The following is a 22,196-nucleotide window of genomic DNA, read 5'->3' as shown; positions in this document are numbered from 1 at the left end:
CAGATTGGATGGGGGAAGGGCATGAGGGCAGTGTCAATATTTGAAATAATTGTGGTGGGGGAACCAAGGCCCAGAGGATGATTGTAAAATCATTGTGGTTTCATAATTAGGGGTCTTGATTTGTAGAGGTATTAGTTTGCAGTTTCCCAATCCTATGCCCTACCAAAATTCCAAAGCCACTTGAAACAGGAGGGAAATTTCATACTTCCCTAGAGGACCCTTCCCTGACCTCCTAAATTAAATGTCTTTCTAGTCTCTCATCACTGTTTTTGCTTTCTGGCAATCTAAGTCAGAATATAATTTCATCTTTTATTGTCTTAGTTGTTATAAATGAAAATAACAATCATTTGAGTTATATGTATTTCCCCCAGTAATAAAACTTTAGATAGATCTGATTTTGCTTACTATTGTAGAGTGTCAATCACCTAGTAGCCACAGGGTAAGTTTTCACTGAATTTTATTGATCAGATACAGTGGTTTTTAACCTTTTTATCTGTCACAACACAACTCTGCAATATGAACATATTTGAACCATTATGGACCTCCTCAGTCCTCACCTGAAGAAGGATGGTGTCAGGTAGTGCAGGGTGGCGGTTGCTAGAATCACAGCTCTTAGAATACAAATGCCTGTGCTCATTCATCAGCCCTGTTTCTCAGAAGATTTCTGACCTTGGGCAAATTCATAATTTCCCTGTACCCCCATGTCCTTTTCAGTGAAGTGTTACTGGTGATAGTGCCTACATCATAGGGTTGTCATGAAGATTATATGAGAGAATTCTTATAAAGCTTTTAGAAGATTATGTGACATGTAAAAGTTATTACTATTAGTGGCTTGAAAAAAATCTCCTAGGTGATTTTGATAGCCTTTTTTTCTTGAGGTGCCTGACTTTACGATAAGGAATTTGCAGGGCAGAGCCTGCAAATTTCTATATGTATGATGATCTTCTTGGCCCAGTGACCAGCATCTGGAAATAAGACCATTCTTGATCCTGTAGGACTATAATCAAGTAATAGAATTGTCATGTAACTCATCATTGTTTTCACTTCCCATCTGTGGGATGAAGGCATAGTGAATGTTATCTGCTTTATGCCTGCACTAGTAAACTTGCTTCTTTGTTTCCCTTTCAGAGGAGGTGTCCAAGTTGGAGAAGCACTTGATGCTTCTCCGGCAAGAGTATGTCAAGCTGCAGAAGAAATTGGCAGAGACAGAGAAGAGATGCACTCTTTTGGCTGCACAAGCAAACAAGGAAAACAGCAGTGAGTCCTTCATCAGCCGGTTGCTTACGATAGTGGCAGACCTGTATGAGCAAGAGCAGTACAGGTGAGATCTTGGACACAGAAGTGAGCCCTCTTGCTCTTCTCCTGGGCCACATCACAACATACTGCAACTGTTTATTTTCTTGCCAAAGTTATATCTCTCTAATAAGAATTATTAGCAAGCCTTTATTCCCTAGGATTTAAGTTCCTTGAAGCAAAGTCTTTTTCTCTCTTTTTTATTGCTTCTGTCTAGCACAAAGTGTGGGAATCGTGGTGATAGCTTTGCTAATTTGAAAAGAAATTAGCTTACATGTCTGGGAATCCGAAGGGGAGAGGTTACTTTCTCTTCAGATGGTGAAAGCCATCCTAGATCTAAGCCATCCTAGGTCTAGTGGGCAATATAGCTTGGCTGTTGAATTGTGGTGCCATACAGCCTGTGTTGGAAGCTCAGCTGGTGCTGGGCATGGTGTCACACACCTGTAATCCCAGCTACTCAGGAGGTTGAGGCAGGAGGACTGCCAGTTTGAGGCCAGTCTTGTCAAAAAAAAGAAGATGAATCAGAAGAATCCCAGCTGGCCATTTACTAGCTGTGTGATTTTAAGCTATATCACATCTCAAGTTCCTAATCTATAAGATGGATTTACTACTTACCTAAAGGTCATTGTGAGGCTTTACTTAATAAATACATGTTAAGTACTTAGGGTAGTGCATGGCATATTGTAAGTGCCTAATTGTCAGCTGTTGTTATTAAGTGAATTTTGAGGTAGATGTTAAAGAATAGATGGGATTCAGTAGGTAAAGACATTGATACTATAAGTAAGGGCAGTGACTAAGAAAAGGCTCAGAGAAACAGAGTTTAGAGGACAGTTTAGGGTATGTGATAACCTACGAGGAGAGCAGTAGGAGAGGTGAAAAAGGTAGGATGGATGCTCAGGTGAGGAGTGTGGACATGATCCTTCAGGAAGTACAGTAGTGTTTTGAGTTTGAAGATTTTCATAATGCAAGTGGTATTTAGGAAAATGAACCTGCTCAGGTCATATAAGTGAAACTGTAGAGAAAAGAGCAGGGAGAGCACTTGTGATGTCGCATGTGGTACAAATCAGAAATAATGGAGGACTAAATTGGGATGGTGGATATGGAAAAAAAAGGTGTGAGTGTGCATAGAAGAAAGGCTATTGCTCTAAGGGACATAGATGATTGGACTAGGTAAGAATTGGTGATATTTCCAAATAAATTATAATACCTAAAGTAGATCAAAATCTTGAACTACTATTTACCATCTTAATCATTTCTAAAAGGAAGAAAACTCTAATACCTTTCCTCCCCTCCACAAAGAGTAGGTATTTATTCTGAGTAAAGGAAAGTTACACAAATTGAATACATGTGTAGCTTCTTGTCAAATATAGTTCATTGTCTTTCCTCCTGCTGTTTTCTTCTTTTTAGTTGTTGATGGGCCTTTATTTATTTATTTATTTTAAGAGAGAGAGAGAAAGAATTTTAATATTTATTTTTTAGTTTTTCGGCAGACACAACATCTTTATTGTTTGTATGTGGTGCTGAGGATCGAACCCGGGCCGCACGCACGCCAGGCCAGCATGCTACCGCTTGAGCCACATCCCCAGCCCTCCTCTTGCTGTTTTCTATAGACAAATGAAAACTGTTTCCTGCTGGCCCAAGGGAGTCCAACATAAGTCTGTTACTAACATGTCTCTCCCATGCTTAAAGGCTTTTCCCTGTGGGCTCCCATCATTTATCTTCTCAATTACATGTCATTTGACTATATTCATTATGATGTAGTCTTTCTAGGAGATAATGGGAATGAGAACGGGCAGATTCCACTCTGGTCACTTTTTACTTGCTCAGTTATAGTATGGTTTTATAATGCCAGTGTGTCTCCCTTCAGCTTTTAAAACCTGCCTTTTCCCTAAAGAAGGTTGAATACTTATCTTATTATCTACTATTATCTATAATTGTTTTGATTTTTTTTTTTTTTTTGTGGTGCTGGGAATTGAACCTAGGGCTCTGTGCATTCAAGGCAAGCACTCTATAATCTGAGCTATATCCCGCCCTATTATCTATAATTTGAGTAAGAGGTGGGGAATGGAACCTTCATAAAGGACTGAGCCCTTGAGAGGGGGATAACTAAAATTGAGAAATCAATTTTTAAAGTAAGTATTTTGCCAAGATAGTAAAAAACTACCTTTGTCTCATAACCTGCATTTTGTTGAAGAACTATTATTTTTATGTGCATTTTGATAACTGCAGTAACTGATATACAGTTTGGAATTTTTTCTGTTGAGAAATGTGGAAGAAACGGGTACATATCTTTTATTTTTATTTTGGGTCAAGAGAAGGCTTTTGTCTCCATAAGGTAGTTAAAAATGATGGTTTTATATATTTTTTATTGGATTCAATATTTTACCAACCAAGTTTGTGGTTTTTCTCATTGAAATGTTTGAGAAACTCTAGCAAGAAACTTTATTTGTATATGCTCTCCAGTGATAGCATCCTAGTTTTCATATTTTAAAGAAAATCCTCTTTTTAAATTTACTTTTCTGCAGTGTTGGGGATCACAACCCAGGGTCTTTCACATGCTAGACAGGTCCTGTGCCGCTGAGCTATACCCCCAGTTCTGATTTGTGTGTTTGAAAATTATTAATAAAATCCTTATCTTTATTTCCCTTTGGTATGTCAGACTATAAAAGATAGAAAAAAAATTGACCTGATATTTATGAATAGTGTTATAGAAATATTTAGTTTTAGAATTTTTTTGTGGCTTTTCGACTTATAGTTGAAACAGTACAGACAATGAAAATCCATTTAAGTTTTTAGAATCTATTTCCTTTTTTAAAAAAATTTTTTTTGATATTTTATTTTTTAGTTGTAGTTGGACACGATACCTTTATTTTGTTTATTTATTTTTATGTGCTGCTGAGGATCAAACTCAGGGCTCGAATGTGCTAGGCAAGCATTCTACTGCTGAGCCACATCCCCAGCCCAGAATCGAATTCTTTTTTGTTGTACTGGGGATTGACCTCAAAGGAACCTATATTCCCAGACCTTTTTTTACTTTTATTTTGAGACTGGGTCTCATTAAGTTGCTTAGGGTGGCCTTAAACTCATGATCCTCCTGTCTCAGCCTTCTAAGTTCACTGACTGGGATTACAGGCACATGCCACCATGTGTTTTCTTAATAGTTTGTATTTTCATTCAGTTCTTAAAACTACCATTGTATGTAATTTGAGGCGATTTTATGTTGTTTTAAATAGAATATTAGTTCTATTTCTTCTTTATTGATGAATACATTGTTTTTACTATAACAACTTACAATAATAAATATTTTTAATCTTGTGGTCTAATGAGTTTCAGCTTGGTCTTTAATAGAACTACAACTATCAATGCTCTTATGGAATTATAAAGCTTGTTCTAGATACTATTTTGTGGGGCATAATTTATCAAGTGTTAACATGGAAATAATATTTGAGCTGGGTGAAATGGTGCATATCAATAACCCCAGCTACTCAGGAGGCAGAGTCAGGAAAATTTCATATTTGAGGCCAGCCTGTGGGATTTGGCAAGACCCTGCTTCAGGCTGGGGTTGTAGCTCAGTGGTAGAGAATTTGCCTTAGTATGTGCGAGGCACTGGATTCGATCCTCAGCACAACATAAAAGTAAATAAATAAAATAAAGGTATTGTGTCCATCTACAACTAAAAATATTTAAAAAAAAAAAAAGGACCCTGTCTCAAAATATATATTTTTTTCCTTTTTAAAAAGGAGGGCTGGGCATGTAGCTCAGTGGTAGAGTGCTTGCCTAGCATGCATGAAGCCCTGGGTTCAATTCCTAGTACCATGAAAAATAAAAAAGAAGAAACAACAATATTATGTTAGTCTCCTTTTATGTGGATGAGTTAATTCATGTAATAGCTTCTTTTTTTTTTATCTTAAAGGATAATGTGTAATAGCTTCTTTTCTTTTATTCCCCCCATGTAATAGTTTTTGTCTATTTAATTTCTAAAGATATAAATAATTTTAATAAATAATTTTAAAGGGTAATAAGAAAATAAAAAGGAATATATAAATACAAGCAGAGGATGATAATAATGAATGACTGTATTGCTGCCAACATAGCCATATGGCACATGCTCATGTCAGCCCAGTGGGTCATCATTGTTACTTGCCCAGGTGCATTTCTACCTTAGCATTGACATTTCAGAGGTAGGTGTAAATACCTATTTGGGAAGCTCTTTTCACATTTGGTATGTCGTAAATATGGAAAAATTAAAAAAAAAAATAAAAGATTTCTTCTCCTCTTAAATGCTCATTAATAAATGCTCTGAATGTTTCTGCTAGGAACAGGTATTGATTTCCATATTCTTGACTGATTTGTCAAAGCTAATTTGTTCATAGTTTTTCTGTTTAACCTTGCTTGAGTATTAATATAGAGCACAGCAGCACCATAGTTTCAGAGCTGTCATCACAGGGTTTAAGCTTTCTATCTTTCTCTCCTAATGGTTTATCTTAATCTGTTCTGAAAAAAAAATCTATTTTATATATTAATTAATCATCCTGCTTAATTTATAGGAGTTATATTTAAAAGCACTGTATACCATGTGAATTAAAGTCAACAGAAAACATTTCTAGCAACATATTATAAACATGATCCATTAGAATTCAGAGCTAGTGTATAGAAATAATTTTGTTGTGATTTTTTTTCTTTTGCAGATGCATGTTGATCAGTCAATACCCATGTATTTATTAGTTGTGAATTCCAGTTATATCTAATTATGATGATATTTTTCTTTTTATATCTGTGAATTTTTTCACCAGTGATCTGAAAATAAAGGTTGGAGGCAGGCACATCAGTGCTCATAAGTTTGTCCTGGCAGCCCGTAGTGACAGCTGGAGTCTGGCTAACTTGTCTTCCACTGAGGAACTGGACCTGTCAGGTGAGCCTCTGACCCATCAGGGACACAAAATTGATAGTACAAGAACTCCTGGTAGAAAGTTATGTGTGTCATCTTGAAATATTTGTGGTTTAGTGAAAGTAAAGTATTTTTCTATTCAATTGATGGAGACCAAGAACTACTTAAATATTTGGTGAATCTCCTTAGCTTGTCATTTGTGGATTCTTGTGTTTAATTCCTAATAAAAATTAAAAAAAATTTTTTTTAGAAGTTGTTCGACCTTTATTTTATTCATTTATTTTTTTGTGGTGCTGAGAATCAAACCCAGTGCCTCACATATGCTAGGCTCTCCCACTGAGCCACAATTGCAGCCTCCTTTAATAAAAATCTTAAATATTTGAGTATCTAAAATGTTATTAGGATTCATAAAATAGGAATAGCTTTTCAGAAACTCATTTTATATAGTGATAATGTCATAAACATAGAAGTATGTGCAGAAAAAACAATTCTGCCTGTACTGTAAGGAGAAAGTCCTTCAGGGTTGGTTAAAATTTTTTAACTTGCAGAATACTTTTTCTCTTCTGAAAATATTTAACTCTGAGTAACAGTTACTATAAAGAATAACAGTATTTTTTCTTTAAAATCAAAGGATATCATTAACATTTAGAATTTTTTTGGGGGGGCGGGCACTTGACCACTAAGCCACATGCCTAGCCCTTTTTTATTTTTAACTTTGAGTTAGGGTCTCACTGTGTTGCTTAGTGCCTAGATTTTTCTGAGGCTGGCTTTGAACTTACAGTCCTCTTGCCTCAGCTTCCCAAACTCTTGGGTTTACAGGCGTGCCCTACTGCATTCAGCTAGCCTTTAGGATTATAACACCTTTGGGCCAGGTGTGGTGGTACATGCCTATACTTCCAGTGATTCAAAAGGCTGAGACAGCAGGATCAAAGATTCGAGATCAGCCTCAATACCTTAAGGAGGCCCTAAGTAATTTAGTGAGATCCTATCTCAAAGAAAAAAATTTTTGAACAAAGACTGGGAACTTAGCTCAATGGTAGAGTGCCCCTGGGTTCAAGTCCCAGTAACCCCCGCTCAAAAAAAAAAAATTTTTTTTTTAATAGGTTTGGGTAACTATGTGGGGTGATAGATAGGTTAATTTATTTCAGTATAGTAATCATTTCATACATAATATTATACACTTTAAGTACTATTTTAAAAGAATAGTAATGGATACATTGGGCTATTTTATTATGCTATTAATAATATGAGAATTATAATATGAGGAGAATATCCAGGCATAAATCCAAAAGTTAGGATACATTGGGTTGGGGGTGTAGTGTGGTGATAGAATGCTTGCCTATCATGCACAGCATATATAAATAAATATATAATTAACTAACCAAGGACATATTTGTGGAAGCGATAAGTTGTGTGACAATGCTACTGATTTATGTCTTTATTTAGAAAGTTTGCCAGTTTATAAGGTTCTATTTCCATGTACCAGGATGATTATAATATTTTCCCTGCCATATGGAGCTCATACTCTGTTGGGAACAACAGGCAATTAACATTTTAGGCCAGAACTATAAATACAGTAATACAATTGCTAAACTATGTGGTACTAAAGAGGCTAAATTGAGCTGATAAAGAAAGTATCAGGAGCAGACTGCTGTGACCCCGGCCCACCCACCGGGTGAAAGGAACAGCAGTGGATGGCTTCCACCCTGGCTGGCCCTCCATTCTGTAGGAGCAGAGCGACCCTTGAATCCACACTGCTAGAGAGGAAGATATATGGACAAAATGAAGAAACGGGAGGAAAATGACACAAACAAACCAAGCTGATCCAATAATAGATTGGATTCCATTGACAGCAGGTGAAATGTCAGAGAAGTAGTTCAGAATGTAATGATCTGAGAAGCAAAGAATGAATTAAGAGAGCAAATACAGACAACAGTTGACAGTTCCATCAAAGAGATAAGAGAGGAAATACAGGTAGCAAAAGATTACTTCAAGAAAGAGAAAACTCGTGGGAAAAAAAAATCCTTGAAATGAAGGAAACAAAAACTAAATAAAAATTCAATAGAAAGCATCAACAACAGACTAGATCCCTTGGAAGACAGAACCTAAGGCAATGAGGAAAAAATATATAATCTTGAAAATAAAGTTGACCACACAGTGAAAATGGTGAGAAACCATGAACAGAACCTTGAAGAATTATGGGACAACATTAAAAGACCAAAGAATTATCGGCATAGCCGAAGGCACAGAGATACAAACCAAAGGAAAGCACAATCTCTTCAATGAAATAATATCAGGACATTTCCCAAACATGAAGAATGAATTGGAAAATCAAATACAAGAGGCTTACAGGCTTACAATGTACAAAATTATACCAGATCCACACCAAGGTATATTATAATGAAAATGCCTAGCACAGAATAAGGATAGAATTTTAAAAGTTGCAAGAGAAAGTTTCAGATTACATATAGGGGGAAACCAGCCAATCAGAGATAGGAGATTCTGGAACAACATATACCAAGCTTTGAAACAAAATGTATGCCAACCAAGAATCTTTAATTTTAATATTTATTTTTTAGCTTTCGGCAGACACAACATCTTTGTTTGTATGTGGTGCTGAGGATCGAATCCGGGCCGCACACATGCCAGGCAAGCGCACTACCGCTTGAGCCACATCCCCAGCCCCAACCAAGAATCTTATATCCAGCAAAATTAAGCTTCAGATTTGTTGACCAAATAAAAATCTTCCATGATAAGCAAAAATTAAAAGAATTTTACAGCAGGAAAGCCTGCACTACAGAATATTCTCTGCAAAATATTCCATAAGGAGAATAAAAAAAAAAAAATGAAAATCAGCAAAGGGAGGAACTACATTAAAGGAAAATTCAAAGGAGAAACCATGTCAAGTTAAAAACCAAAAATAAACCAAAATGACTGGCAATGCGAACCATGTCTCATTAATAACCCTGAATGTTAATGGCTTAAACTCATCAATTAAAAGACGTACAGTGGCAGATAGGATCAAAAAAAAAAAAAGATCCAACAATATTCTGCCTTTAAGAGACTCATCTCATAGGAAAAGACATCCACAGACTGAAGCAATTGATAATAGTTTAATTCATGAATTTTCAATTAGGGCAGGGTTCAATGGGAATGATTGTCTCTACCCAAGAGGATGAGTGATGGAGAATCTACTTTCAAAATGACACTCATTTTGCTACATATGAATTTCCAGTGGGACTACAAATTGGTGCAACCACTTTGGAAAGCAGTATGAAAATTCCTCAGAAAACCCGGAGTAGAAACACCATTTGACCCAGCTATCCCACTCCTCAGTCTATACCCAAAGGACTTAAAACCAGCATACTATAGTGACATAGCCATACCAATGTTTATAGCAGCTGAATTCACAATAGCTAAACTGTGGAACCAACCTAGATACCCCTCAATAGATGAATGCATAAAGAAACCGTGGTATATATACACAATGGAATATTACTCAGCATTAAAAGAGAGTAAAATTATGGCAGTTACAGGTAAATGCATAGGGTTGGAGAATATTATGCTAAGCAAAGTAAGTGAATCCCCAAAAAACTAAAGGCCAAATATTTTCTCTGATTAGTGGATGCTGATCTATGATGGGGGGCAGAGCATGGGAGGAATTGAAGTACTTTGGATTGGGTAAAGGGGAGGGTAGGGAGGAGTTATGAGGGTAGGAAGGATGGTGGAATGAGATGGACATCATTATCCTAATGTATGATTGCACAAATGGTGTCTGTCTACATCGTGTACAACCAGGGAATTGAAATGTTGCGCTGCATTTGTGTATGATAAATTAAAATACATTCTGCTGTCATATACAACTAAGTAGAAAAAATAAAAATAATAATAATTAAAAACGAAGGTATCAGAAGTGGTTAACACCTGGGCAGTGTTGTAAAGGGTAAGTAGGTATTTATCTCTTGGATTTAGGGGAACTGATATTTCATGCTTCTTTACTGTGAATTAACTCTGAATGTTTGTGATCATTTCTTGGGTTTACCTTGAGGTCCAGTTGTAAGCACACAAAAGACACAAATATGCATACAGGTGTGCACATGCGAACATGGCTTGGGAAACAGTCCCTACTGGAAGGGCACCAGTCCATGTGAGTGTAATCCCAGAATATAGTTTTTTTAAAGTGTATTCTTTTTTAGCCTCATACCTCTGACTTCATATAGAACTGATTATAAATAACTTTTTTTTCTTTTTGATACCACAGATTGAACTCAGGGCACTTAACCACTAAGCCACTTTTTTATATTATAAAGCCCCCAGCCCTTTTTTATATTTTATTTAGAGGCAGGGTCTTGCCACGCTGCTTAGGGCCTCACTAAGTTGCTAAGCCTGGCTTTGAACTTGTGATTGTCTTTCCTCAGCCTCCTGAACTGCTGGGATTACAGGCATGTGCCACTGTGCCTGCCATGAGTAAGTTTTAAAATCCATTAGATCATGGGGTATTCTTTGTATAATATATGGTAGGTTCTTTTTTTTTTTTTTTTGGTAGTTGGATGGAACCCAGGGATACACTATCACTGAGGCATATCCCCACTCATTTTTATTTTTTATTGAAATAGGGTTTTGTTATGTTGCTAGGCTGATTTCAAATTTGTGATCCTCCTGCCTCAGGCATCTGAATTGCTAGGATTACAGGTGTGTGCCACTGCACCTGTCTTATGATAGGGTCTTGAGTATTTGAACACAGTTTACAAAGTCTAGAAGAGAGAAAAATATATGGAAAATAATGATCCTAATTGTTTTGAGGATCAAGAAATTGGTGCTCTTCTACATTGCCAGTGACATTATAAATGCATTGAACAGTTTTAGAAAGTAATTGGGCAGCAGAACTATGAAATATTCTTACTTTTTAATTTTAACCTCATTTGACTTCTATGATACTGTCATAGGTAATTCAGATAGCTTAGATGTTAATCTTAATTCTATTTGTGGTTGTGAAATATTGACTGCAACTAAAATTAATAAGTGGAAAAACAAAATGACTCTTCTGGAACAAATATAATTACATAAGAACACAGAAAATTGCATTAAGGTATAAAAAGCCTTATTTAAACATTGGATTTAAAATTTTATTTATGCTGAATTTTTAAAATTGTGCTACTTGGGATTGAATCTACAGATGCTTTTTCACTGGGCTACATCTTTACCCCTTTTTATATATTTTGAGACAAGGTCTCACCAAGTTGCTGTGACTGTCTTGGAACTTGGAATCCTCTTTCCTCAGCCTTTGGAGTCACTAGGATGATAGACCTACACAACTATGACTAGCTGTATTGAACTTTTTTAGTGCTTAACATTTAAAATTACCTTTAACTCAGTGTTTTCTGGTGACAAGATTTCTTCACTGTGAATCAGGTTTTCTAGAGTGTAGGAAAGGAGAATGTTAATACCATTAAATGTTCTTGGAGGGCTGGGGATGTAGCTTAGTTGTAGAGTACTTGCCTAGCATGTTCAAAGCCCTGGGTTCTATCCCCAGCACTACAAAAACCAAACCAAAAACGAAAAGTCCCTCCTCCTGTTGTAAATAATTAGCATGTATTGATCCTGTTATCAGGTTTGCTTTCAGGAGTGATCTGCTTCAAAACCAATGAATGGGTTTTAGGCAACTACAATGATAACTAATAGAACCTATAGCATCTTTACTTTCTTTATAAAATTTATCTGTCAAGTGTGTCATGGGGGAGAGATATATGGTTCTGTTTGTTTTTCGCAGCAATCCTGCTGGGGATATGTATGAATGCTTAAATCTTGGGTTGCAGCAACTAAAACTGCTTGGAAGCCTGTGTTATATGATACCTAAAAGCACCAACATGGCATTGCTGCCCGGCAGTTTGAAGGAGATTAAAAACAGGCTCATGTAAACAAGTATATAAATAGCATAAAAGCTATATTTTTAGTTGAGCTTTTCCACACTAACAGACTTGATAAAATCATTTTATGGATTTATTGGTGTTCAGCCTCTTTGAAATTACTCCAATATAACAAAAGTTGAGTGGCATGTTTTTTTTTAAAGTGCTAGCAATACAACAGTGAATAAAATTAAATTCTTACTTGCTTGAGGCTTATATTCTTAGAAAAATGAATTTCTTAAGCTTAATATTTTTTTAAAAACATTTTTAGTTGTAGATGGACATAATGCCTTTATTTTGTTTATTTAGGTTTATGTGGTATTAGGGATTGAACTCAGGGCTTCACACATGCCTGATAAGTGCTCTACCACTGAACTACAACCCCAGTCCCCTCAGCATTTTTCTTTTGAAATTTTTGTCTTATTGAGATTTCTTGAAAGGGGGAAAAAATCTTCAAAATCAATTTTAATTCTTTTTTTTTTTTTTTTTTTTTAACCAGTACTAGGGATTGAACCCACAGGTGCTGTACCACTAAGCTGTATCCCCAGCCCTTTTTAATTTTTTAAAATTTATTTGAGACAGGTTTTTATTAATTCTCTTGTTGATTATTATAAGAATTTTAGTACAGCTAGGTGTATTAAAATTACATACTGTAATCCTAGCAGCTTGGGGAAACTGAGTGAGATAAGAGGATCACAGGTTGGAAGCCAAACTTGGCAACTTAGCAAGACCCTGTCTTGAAACAAAAATAAAAAGGACTGGAATGGGAATGTGGCTTTCAGTTGGGATGGGGATGTAGCTCTGTTTGAGTCCCCTAGGTTCAATCCCTAGTACCACAGGGAGAAAAAAAAAAAAAAAGAATTGGTAAAACACAACAGATATCATATACTAAGTTTTTTTTTGGACGAGGACACTCAACCACTGAGCCACATCCCCAGGGTCTCACTGATTTGCTTTGTGCCTCGCCATTGCCAGGGTGGGCTTTGAGTTTGTGATCCTCTTGCCTCAGCCTCCGGAGCTGCTGGGATTTTAGGCGGGAGCCACCATGCCTGGCCCATTTATTGATTCTTGATTTTACTTCTTGCTCTTTAATAGTCTTGTTCAAGAAGTCAGGTCATAAGCTGACATGATGAAGATTTGACCTACTTTTTCTTCTGTTAGATGCAGGGTTTTTATTCTAGTCTTTGATCCAATTTGAGTTGATTTTTGTGCAGGGTGAGAGGAGAGGTTTAATTTCATTGTGCTGCATTTGGATTTCCAGTTTTCCCAGCACCATTTATTGAATAGGCTATCTTTTTTTTTTCCAGTTTATGTTTTAAATTTGCTTTTTATCAAGTGTCAATATATAAGTTTGTGAGGTGATAGATGTTAATTAGCTTGCTTTAACCATTTTGCAAAGCATACATATATACACACATATATACATACACATATCTATATGTACACACACATCATATTAGGTCTGGGGATGTAACTCAGTGGTAAAGTACATGATCGACTAGCATGCCTGAGGCTCTGGATTGGGACCTTAGTATTGGAAAAACAAAACAACAACAAAAAATCATGTTGTATACTATAAATATATGTAGTTTTATTTGTCAATTATAGCTTAATAAAAATAAAAAATTATATATTTAAAATATATATATAAATTTATAAAGATACTGTTCCTGGAGCAAGGATATGCTTTTAGACCAAGAGAATATGACAAATCTTGATGCCCAGAGGAGAGTACTATATTTACGTTTTTCTGAGTTAAAGCAGTTTGCTTCAGGCACAATGATTATTTATAGTCCCCTCTAGCATTTTATCACTAGCAGCTAACATGAGAGGTTCCAGTGCATTAGAATAGCTGTTTTGAAGCTAGGGTTTCTTGCATGCTTTCTCAAGCAAAGATCTTATGATTCCTGGCATAAGAGCTTAGGGTATGAGTTATTCAGCTCTCCTGGAATGTGTTCTGGGTCCTGTCAAGCCTTTCTAAAGAGTAGAAAGCATCTTTCTTTCCTCTTTTTCATTCTGGTTAGCAGAGCTATTCACTGAAACACTATCTCAGGAGGTTGCATTATACATGGAATGAGTTTAGGTTCCCAAACTCTGTTCTGAGGCACCCCAAGGTACCGCAGCAAACTCAGGAGGATTTGTGTGCTATTTCAACTTTTCAAGAGATACAGCAATACTTGACATCTGTTGAATATTATGTGACTACTATCTCAAGAATTTCAATTTCAGCATTAACTTTTGCTGCTGCTATGTTCCTTTTGATGACATCTATGAAAGTTTTAAAATATGCTTATATGCCTAGCGTGGTGATGCATTCCTGTTCCCAGTGACTTGGAAGGCTGAGGCAAGTTTGAGGCCAGCCTCAGCAATTTAGAGAGGCCCTAAGCAATCTGTTGAGACCCTATCTCAAAGTAAAAAAACAAACAAACAAACAAAAAAAAACAAAACTGGGTGTGTTGCTCAGTGGTGAAGTGCCCCTGGCTATTAAAGCCCCTGGTAATAAATAAATAATATGCTCACAAATTCTTTGATAGTCCTTCCTTCAAAAGTAGATTCTAATGCCCCTCTTAAAGATAGGCTGACCCACTTCTCATGAATAGAATGTGATAAAAGTGAGAACATGTTACCTCAGAGATGGGTTTGGAAACAGCATTGTGGCTTTCTCCTTGATCTTTCCTTTGGATTGTTCTCTTTAAGGGAAGTTAGCTCTCACATCATGTGGACACTCAAACAGCTTATGGCCTCCTGCCAACAACTCAGCCCCAGCCTAGGGATTCATTCTCTCAGAGCTCAAAAAAATTTATTTGTTCTCATATCCCTTTACTTAATCCTAAATATTGATTTCATGTTTTTCTCTCCAGTCTTTGATTTTTCTAAATTTGTCTGTGTTGGTTTATTCAAATTTGGTTTGGACTTCTTAATTGTTCTTTTTGATTTATGTTTAGCCAATTCAATAATTTCTTTTTACCTATATTAAATATTTCTCTGGAATTCTTTCAAATTTTATTTTTTTAAATCATGTAACTAAATTATCTTTTCCTCTTTTCTTCTTTGGTACTGAGGTTTGAACCCAGTGGGTGCTCTATCACTGAATATCCCCAGTCCTTTATATTTTTTATTTTAAGACAGGGTTTCACTAAGTTGCTGACCCTGGCCTCAAACTTGGAATACTCCTGCTTCAGCCTCTTGAGTCATTGGTATTACAGGCATGCATCATTGTACCAGGCTTATCACATACTCTAAAAAGTTTAGGATACTGACTTTTTCATTGTGTGAATCTGGTTGCACCTCAAATATTTTATTTATTTATTTTTAAAAAATTTTTTAGTTGTAGTTCGACACGATACTTTTATTTTATTTATTTATTTTTATGTGGTGCTGAGGATCGAACCCAGGGCCTCACACATACTGGGCAAGTGCTCTATCACTGAGCCACAACCCCAGCCCCACCTCAAATTTATTTTAATAGGTACTCTTGCCCTTAGGATTAATTTTCTATATAGTTGTTATAATAGTAGTGAAATTATAAATAGCAGTTACTAAGTAGTGGCTGAGAGCTTTACATTTATTGACTGATTTATCTTTAAAACAACACTCAAAGATAGTATTGTTCTTTATTTCCATTTTAAATAAGAGACTATGAAGCATAGCAGTATTAACTAGCTAGCCAGGGGTCATTCACCTAGTAAATATAGAACTGGCATTTGAACTCAGGCAGTTGTAGAATCTACATCATTAACTTTTGGTTCCTTTTTATTTCACCTTTTAAGATACAATGGAAGTCCAATAAATGCCCAAATTAAAATGTACAGTTTGATTTGTTTGGGCTTATGGATATATCTGTGAAACTATCATCACAATTAAGATAAACATTTTGCTGGGAAGGGTGGCACTCTCTTGTAATCCCAGCTACTGAGGAGGCTGAGGCAGAAGGATTTTAAGTTTGAAGCCAGCCTGGGTAATTTAACAAGACCCTCAGCAACTTAACAAGATGCTGTCTCAAAATAAAAAGGACTAGGGTAAAGTGCCCCTGGGTTCAATCCCCTGTACCAAAATAATAAGTAAATAAGGTTTGGAATGTAGTTTAGTGTACTTGCCTAGAACAATCCCCATTACTACAAAATAATAAACATCAAACGTTTCCTTCTCTCCAAAAAAATTTTTTGTGTCTCTTTGTAATCTCTCTTTTTCCATTTTCACCCCCATGTAACCACTGATCTGCTTTCAGTTGTTATAGATGTTTGCATTTTATGGACTCATATAAATGGAAGCATAAAGCATATGGTCTTTTCTATGTGACTTCTTAGGTGTCATTTGTAGCCCCCCCACCCCCTTTATGGTTTTGTTTGTTTTAAGACAGTGTTAAATTGCTTAGGGCCTTGCTAAATCGGTGAGAATGGCCTTGAATTTGAGATCCTCCTCAGCCTCTCTCCTAGCTGGGATATAGGCATGGGCCCACGCCTGGCTTCCTTCTTAGTTTCTTAAAGTGGAACCTTATATAACTTATTCTATATCTTCTGATATAAGCATTCAAAGCTCTTAAGTCCCTATAAACATTTTTGTAGGTGAATCCTATGAATTTATCATTTAGTTTAGGTTCTTTTCTTTTTCTTTTTGGTACCAGGGATTGAACTCAGGGGCATTCAACCACTGAGCCACATTCCAAGCCTTATTTTGTATTTTATTTTGAGGCAGGGTTTCACAGAGTTGCTTAGCGCCTTACCATTGCTGAGGCTGGCTTTGAGTTAGAGATCCTCCTGCCTCAGCCTCCCATGCTGCTGGGATTACAGCTGTGTGCCACTGCGCCTGGTTCAGATTATTTTCTAATTTTGCTTGTGATTTCTTCTTTGGCCCATGAACTGTTTAGAAGCATGTTGCTTGGGGTAAAAATGGGAGTTCATAACCCAATTGAGTCAAATGTATGAAAGATGGTATATCATGAGCTTTGTAATGTTTTGAACAACCAATAAAAAATATAAAAAAAATAGAAGCATGTTGCTTATTTTCCTTATATCTGAGTTATTTCTAGATAATTCTTACTAATTTCTAATTTGATTCTATTACAGAAAGAAAATATACTTTATATGATTTTGACACCTTAAAATTTATTGGGAACTTGTTTTATGGCTCAGCCTATGATCTGTCTTGATGAATCTGCTGTAAGCACTTGAAAAGAAAATGTATTCTGCAGTTGTTGGATGTAGTATGCTATAAAAAATGTCAGTTACATCAAGGTGGCTGATTGTTCAGTATTTTTGTGAATTTCTTTTTTGCCTAATTCTGTCAATTCCTTAAAGGTTCTCATAACATCGGTTGTACTTTAGAAATAGAAGTTTTGTGTGTGTGTGTGTGTGTGTGTGTGTGTGTTGAATCTCTATATTCAGACAGAATGATCTGTGTGATCATCTATGGGTAGCTATGTAGATATCCTTTCATATGTTTTCACATGTTGTTGCTGGGGATTGAATCCCTGTGTTTCACACATGGTAGGTAAGCACTGTGCCACTGAGGTATACCCCCAGCCCTTTTCTAAAAAAAATTTATAATGAGATTGGATCTTGCCCAGTTGCTCAGAATAGCCTTGAACTTATGATCCTCCTTTTCAGCCTTCCAAATAGCTGGCATCACAGGAGTGTACCACCACACCTGGCTTAGGTTCATTAATAGTTAATGTGTTTTGTTTTGTTATTGTTGTTGTTTTAAATAATGAAGGCTACTGTTTCATTTTTTTGTTTTAAACTGTTCATCCCCTCTTTTTTTCTCCTGTGTTCTGTTCATGCCTTCTTTTGGGTAATTTAAATAGTATTATATTTTAATTTATTTACTTTTTTTTTTCTTTGGTACTGGGGATTGAACCCAAGGACCTATACATGCCCCCTAGATACACTCCAACAGGTGTATCTGGAGTATTTAAAAAAATTAGCTCAGGATATAGCTCAAGCTCAGTTGGTAGAGTGCTTGCCTCACATGCACAAGGCGTACGTTCAATCCCTAGCACCACACACAAAAAAAATAATAATAATTTTAAAATTTTTAATTTTTTGAGGAACTGCCATATTGTTTTCCATAGTGATTGGACTATTTTACATCCCTACCAGTAGTACACAGGGTTCTAATTTCTCCATATCCTTATCAATGCTTGCTACTTTTTGTGTTTTTGATAATGGCCATCCTAATGGGTATGGGATGATTAGGATTTCTTATTTATGGTTACTTTTCATCTATTTGAATATGATATGTCTGAATATTATTTTCTTTCTGGAGTTCACTGATCTTGATTCTATTGTTATAGTTTTCACTAAATTAGGAAAGTTCTTGACTATCATTTTTTCAAATATTCTTTTCTCTAATCTTTGTCTCTCCTTCTGAGACTCTAATTACACATATACTAAATCTTTTGTCTCACAGGTCTCCTTAATTTGTTTTTCTCATCAGATTGGTTAATTCTCTTAATCTGCAAATTAATTGACTTTTTCTGTTGTCATTTTCATTCTTCTTTTGAGCTTATTGGATGAATTTTTATTAAAAATATTGTATTTTTCAGTTCTATAAGTTGTGCTTGTTCCTTTTTTTAAATCATCTCTGCTGAAAAATGCCTATCCTTTCATTTTAACTTTGGTTTTCTTCAACTCTTGAAGCATAGTTATATTTGGGTGCTCTTAAGTCTGAGATAAATTCAACAACTGAGTCATTTCAGGTCTGGCATCTGTTGATTTGGCTTTCTTCCTCCCTTGGACACTACTGAGCTATATCCCTAGTCCTTTTAATTTATTTAGTTTTTTATTTTGCGATAGGGTCTGGCTAAATTGCCCAGGCTGACCTTGAACTTGCCATCTCCTGCCTCAGCCTCTGAGTCCTTGGTTTTATAGGTGTGAACCGCTGTGCCCAGCTTTGTCGATTGTATTTAATGTAAGAAATGGACACATTTTCCTGGTTATTCCTATGTCATAATTTTGGATTTTATCTTATCTTGGCTCTCATGATATGTTCTGTTATGCTTTGTGTACTCTGGGTCCTGTATAAACTTCTGAAAAATGTTGAATCTCTAGATTCAGACAGAAAGAACTGTGTGATCATCTATGGGTAGCTATATAGGTATCTTTTCTTTTTCTTTCTTTCTTTTTTTTTTTTTTAGTGCTAGGAATATATCCAGGGATTATTTACCATTGAGCTGCTTCCCCAACCCTTTTTATTTTGACACAGTCTTACTAAGTTGCTTAGAGCCTTGCTAAACTGCTGAGGCTAACCTCAAAATTGTGATCCTCCCTTGCCTCTGCGTCCTGAGTAGTTGGGATTACAGGCACACACCACCAAGCCCAGCTCCCTTTATTCTTAAAGCCAGATGGGATTGGATTGTTCATGCATGAATAGCTCAGAGATGAGCCCCAAACCAGTGCAGGTTCATACACAAAATTAGAAGATCTCCTTTCCTGGCTGTCTTTACTTTGGAATTTTCCTAGTTATTTAGTTTTGAGGGGCTCCTTTTCCTGGCTCAGTTGGCCAGAAAGACCGTTTTTTATTGGCATTTTAGCCATTCCTATGGTAACTGTGGCAGTTCTGCTCCTTTACTGGAGTCCACCTTCAGGGCAGAGCCAAAAGAGTAAAAAAAGAATTGGGAAACTCATCCAGTGTGGTTGCTCTTAAATTTTGCTTTTCTTCATAATTACCTTGCTTTTCTTTACTTTTCCAAATCCTCGGGTACTTGTTTTTCTGTAGTTTTTAGCCATAATCAGTTATAATAGGATAGGTTGTTACCCTATCATAACAGAACTGAAATTCTTGTCCTTGTTAGTATTTCTTTTTGACCCTGGGATTATTTATAAGTATGATTTAGTGTTTAATTTTATTCCAAGAGGTTATATATAAGGATATATCTTTCATTGGACCAAAATGTGTTTATTGATTAAAGGTACAGTCTGCCAAGAACTTTTAATTTTATTAATCAAAAATTTTTATGTAGAGAAGGAAAATAGTTAGAAAATCAGAATTTAATTAAATTGGAGGTTTAAAAAAAAAAAAGAATAGAGGGCTGGGGTTGTGGCTCAGTAGTAGAGCGCTCGCCTCGCACCCATGAGGCCCTGGGTTGGATCCTTAGCATCACATAAAAATAAATAAGTGGAATAAAGGTATTGTGTCCAACTATTAAAAAATAAAGAATAAACCCAATTCATTTGAAGAAGATTCAAAACACATTTCTCAGCTTTTGATGGATTAGAGGACTTAAAAACAGAATTAATTAATTCAGGATTCTGTATTTAATGGCTAATTGCATACAGATAAGCCTATTCCTTTCATTTAAAAATGTCTTATAAAATATTCATTTAAAATCAAATTAAAAACAAAAACAAAACCTTTGGCCTCATAGAAAATCTCAAGTTCTCCAAAGTATGTCTACATCATTCTGGACTACAGTGAAACAGAAGTTTGGCTGTTACTTTTCTTCTTTCAAGTCACAGAATTTTCAGGTTTGTGTGCTGGGGTCTATTGAGGGAGTGATTGCCTCTAGCAGTAGATATTCCATGCATGGCATGGTGGCAAACTAGTTTCTCTTAAGTCTGATGTCTTTAAAGAGAACTCCTAGTCTACCTGGGAGGCTGAGGCAGGAGGATTGCAAGTTCAAGGCCAGCCTGGGCAAGATCCTATCTCAAAATAAACAAAAGCGGCTGGAGATGTAGTTTAGTGGTAGAGTGACCCTGGGTTCGGTTCCCCAGTACAAAAAGGAGAAAAGAAGAAGAGAACTCCTGGTATATAGTGTCATCTAACTTTTATGGCTATTTCCTAAACTAGCTATTCCTGTAAGTAGGCTGGAAACCGATAGGCTGTTCAATTTGCCTAAAAGAATACAGTTGGAAGTACACACCTGCCCTGTGGCCCATCTTTATACTATTGGCTGCTTAGCATGAATCTCAGAATGAATTTATTCTCCATATATTTTGGAGATTAAAGGAAGAGACCAAAATGAGAAAGCTTAGAAATAACTTGAACCTCATTTTGCTTGAAATATTAAAGTATCCCAGGAAATTGCTGTTTAAGGTGGTTTAAAAAAGATATTTTTAATCATTATTTAAGTTTGGTTTGTTTGTCGTACAAATAAATCTTACTGGTTTTGGCAATTAAAAGAAATCAACCAAATTTTCATACAATTAAAGAGAGATTACTACAAGAAAGATGTTGGGGGGCAGTTCTGCCACCCTACCAGCATGAACCTTCATAAAAGAAGGTTCGATGCATAAGAAATTGCTAGTTAGTTTTAATTAAAGAGACAGACTCTCATTTACCTTTAAACCCCAGCTCCTAGAAGGCTTCTCCTAGCTCCCGCCCCCAGCCACCTAATGTGGTGGTGAGGTTTACAGAAGAGGCCAGTGAGAGAGAGAGAGAGAGAGAGAGAGAGAGAGAGAGAGAGAGAGAGAGAGCACATGCGAGCGAGAGCGCACGCCAGGGAGTGAGCTTTTATTGGGGAACAAAAAATTCAAGGGAGAATCCCATCCAGTGAAGGTTAAGGGGGGCAGCATCCCAAGGTCAGGGCCAGAGATTGGGTCTTCAGGTCAGTGGCCAGGCACACCTCTGCGTGGACAAGCCCTCGTATCTGGGACAGGGTTGTGGGATGGCTTTAACACCGCTGTGTCCAAGCACCTCTCACCCAGTCAGGGAGGTAACTCAAATCATGTTTGAGGATGGCCTCCCACAGGCAGAGGTAGTGATAATTCTGTTATCAGATAAGAAGAAGCTGTCTTTCCAAAATAAGGCTATATGAGAGGAATAGTTTGTGTTTTCACATTTGGAGCAACTCTGGACAGTTTCATGACCCACCTTTTTAATTTTTTTTCTTTCTTATTAAGATGATATAAGTATTAAATCTAGTTTACAGTGTGGTGGTGTACACCTGTAATTCTAGCTTGTCAGGAGACTGAGGCAGGAAGATTATAAATTCAAGGCCCGCCTGAGCAAGTTAACAAGACCCTGTCTCAACATAAAATAAAAGGAGTGGAGATATAGTGCAAGGCCCTGGGTTCAATCCCCAGCACCACAAAAAAAAAAAAAAAAAAAAAAAAAAATCCCAAAGAAATACCTAAAGCTTAGTTGAAGTACTTGTTCTTAAGTAAATTTTT

The 22,196-nt window shown here is 36.3% G+C and overlaps 1 protein-coding gene across 7 annotated transcripts in view; it reads left to right on the top strand.

Annotated features, from left to right (window-relative positions):
* Positions 1-22,196, top strand: part of Ankfy1 (ankyrin repeat and FYVE domain containing 1) — a 98,346-nt gene that overhangs the window by 18,239 nt on the left and 57,911 nt on the right. For 5 of the 7 annotated variants that reach the window (XM_005337316.4, XM_040269532.2, XM_040269531.2 and 2 more), the window contains 2 exons: positions 1,129-1,321; positions 6,087-6,205. In XM_005337316.4, coding sequence (XP_005337373.1) covers positions 1,129-1,321; positions 6,087-6,205 — 312 coding nt within the window. Of the gene's footprint in view, positions 1-1,128; positions 1,322-6,083; positions 6,206-10,599; positions 10,649-22,196 lie in introns of those variants that run through there. The other 2 variants (XM_078042685.1, XM_078042684.1) reach the window with 2 other exon arrangements.

The sequence above is a fragment of the Ictidomys tridecemlineatus genome, chromosome 3, assembly GCF_052094955.1.
Source record: "Ictidomys tridecemlineatus isolate mIctTri1 chromosome 3, mIctTri1.hap1, whole genome shotgun sequence".
In the NCBI taxonomy this organism is placed as follows: domain Eukaryota; kingdom Metazoa; phylum Chordata; class Mammalia; order Rodentia; family Sciuridae; genus Ictidomys; species Ictidomys tridecemlineatus.
The sequence above is the reverse complement of the archived record's forward strand: the minus strand, read 5'-3'. Positions and strand labels throughout refer to the sequence as shown.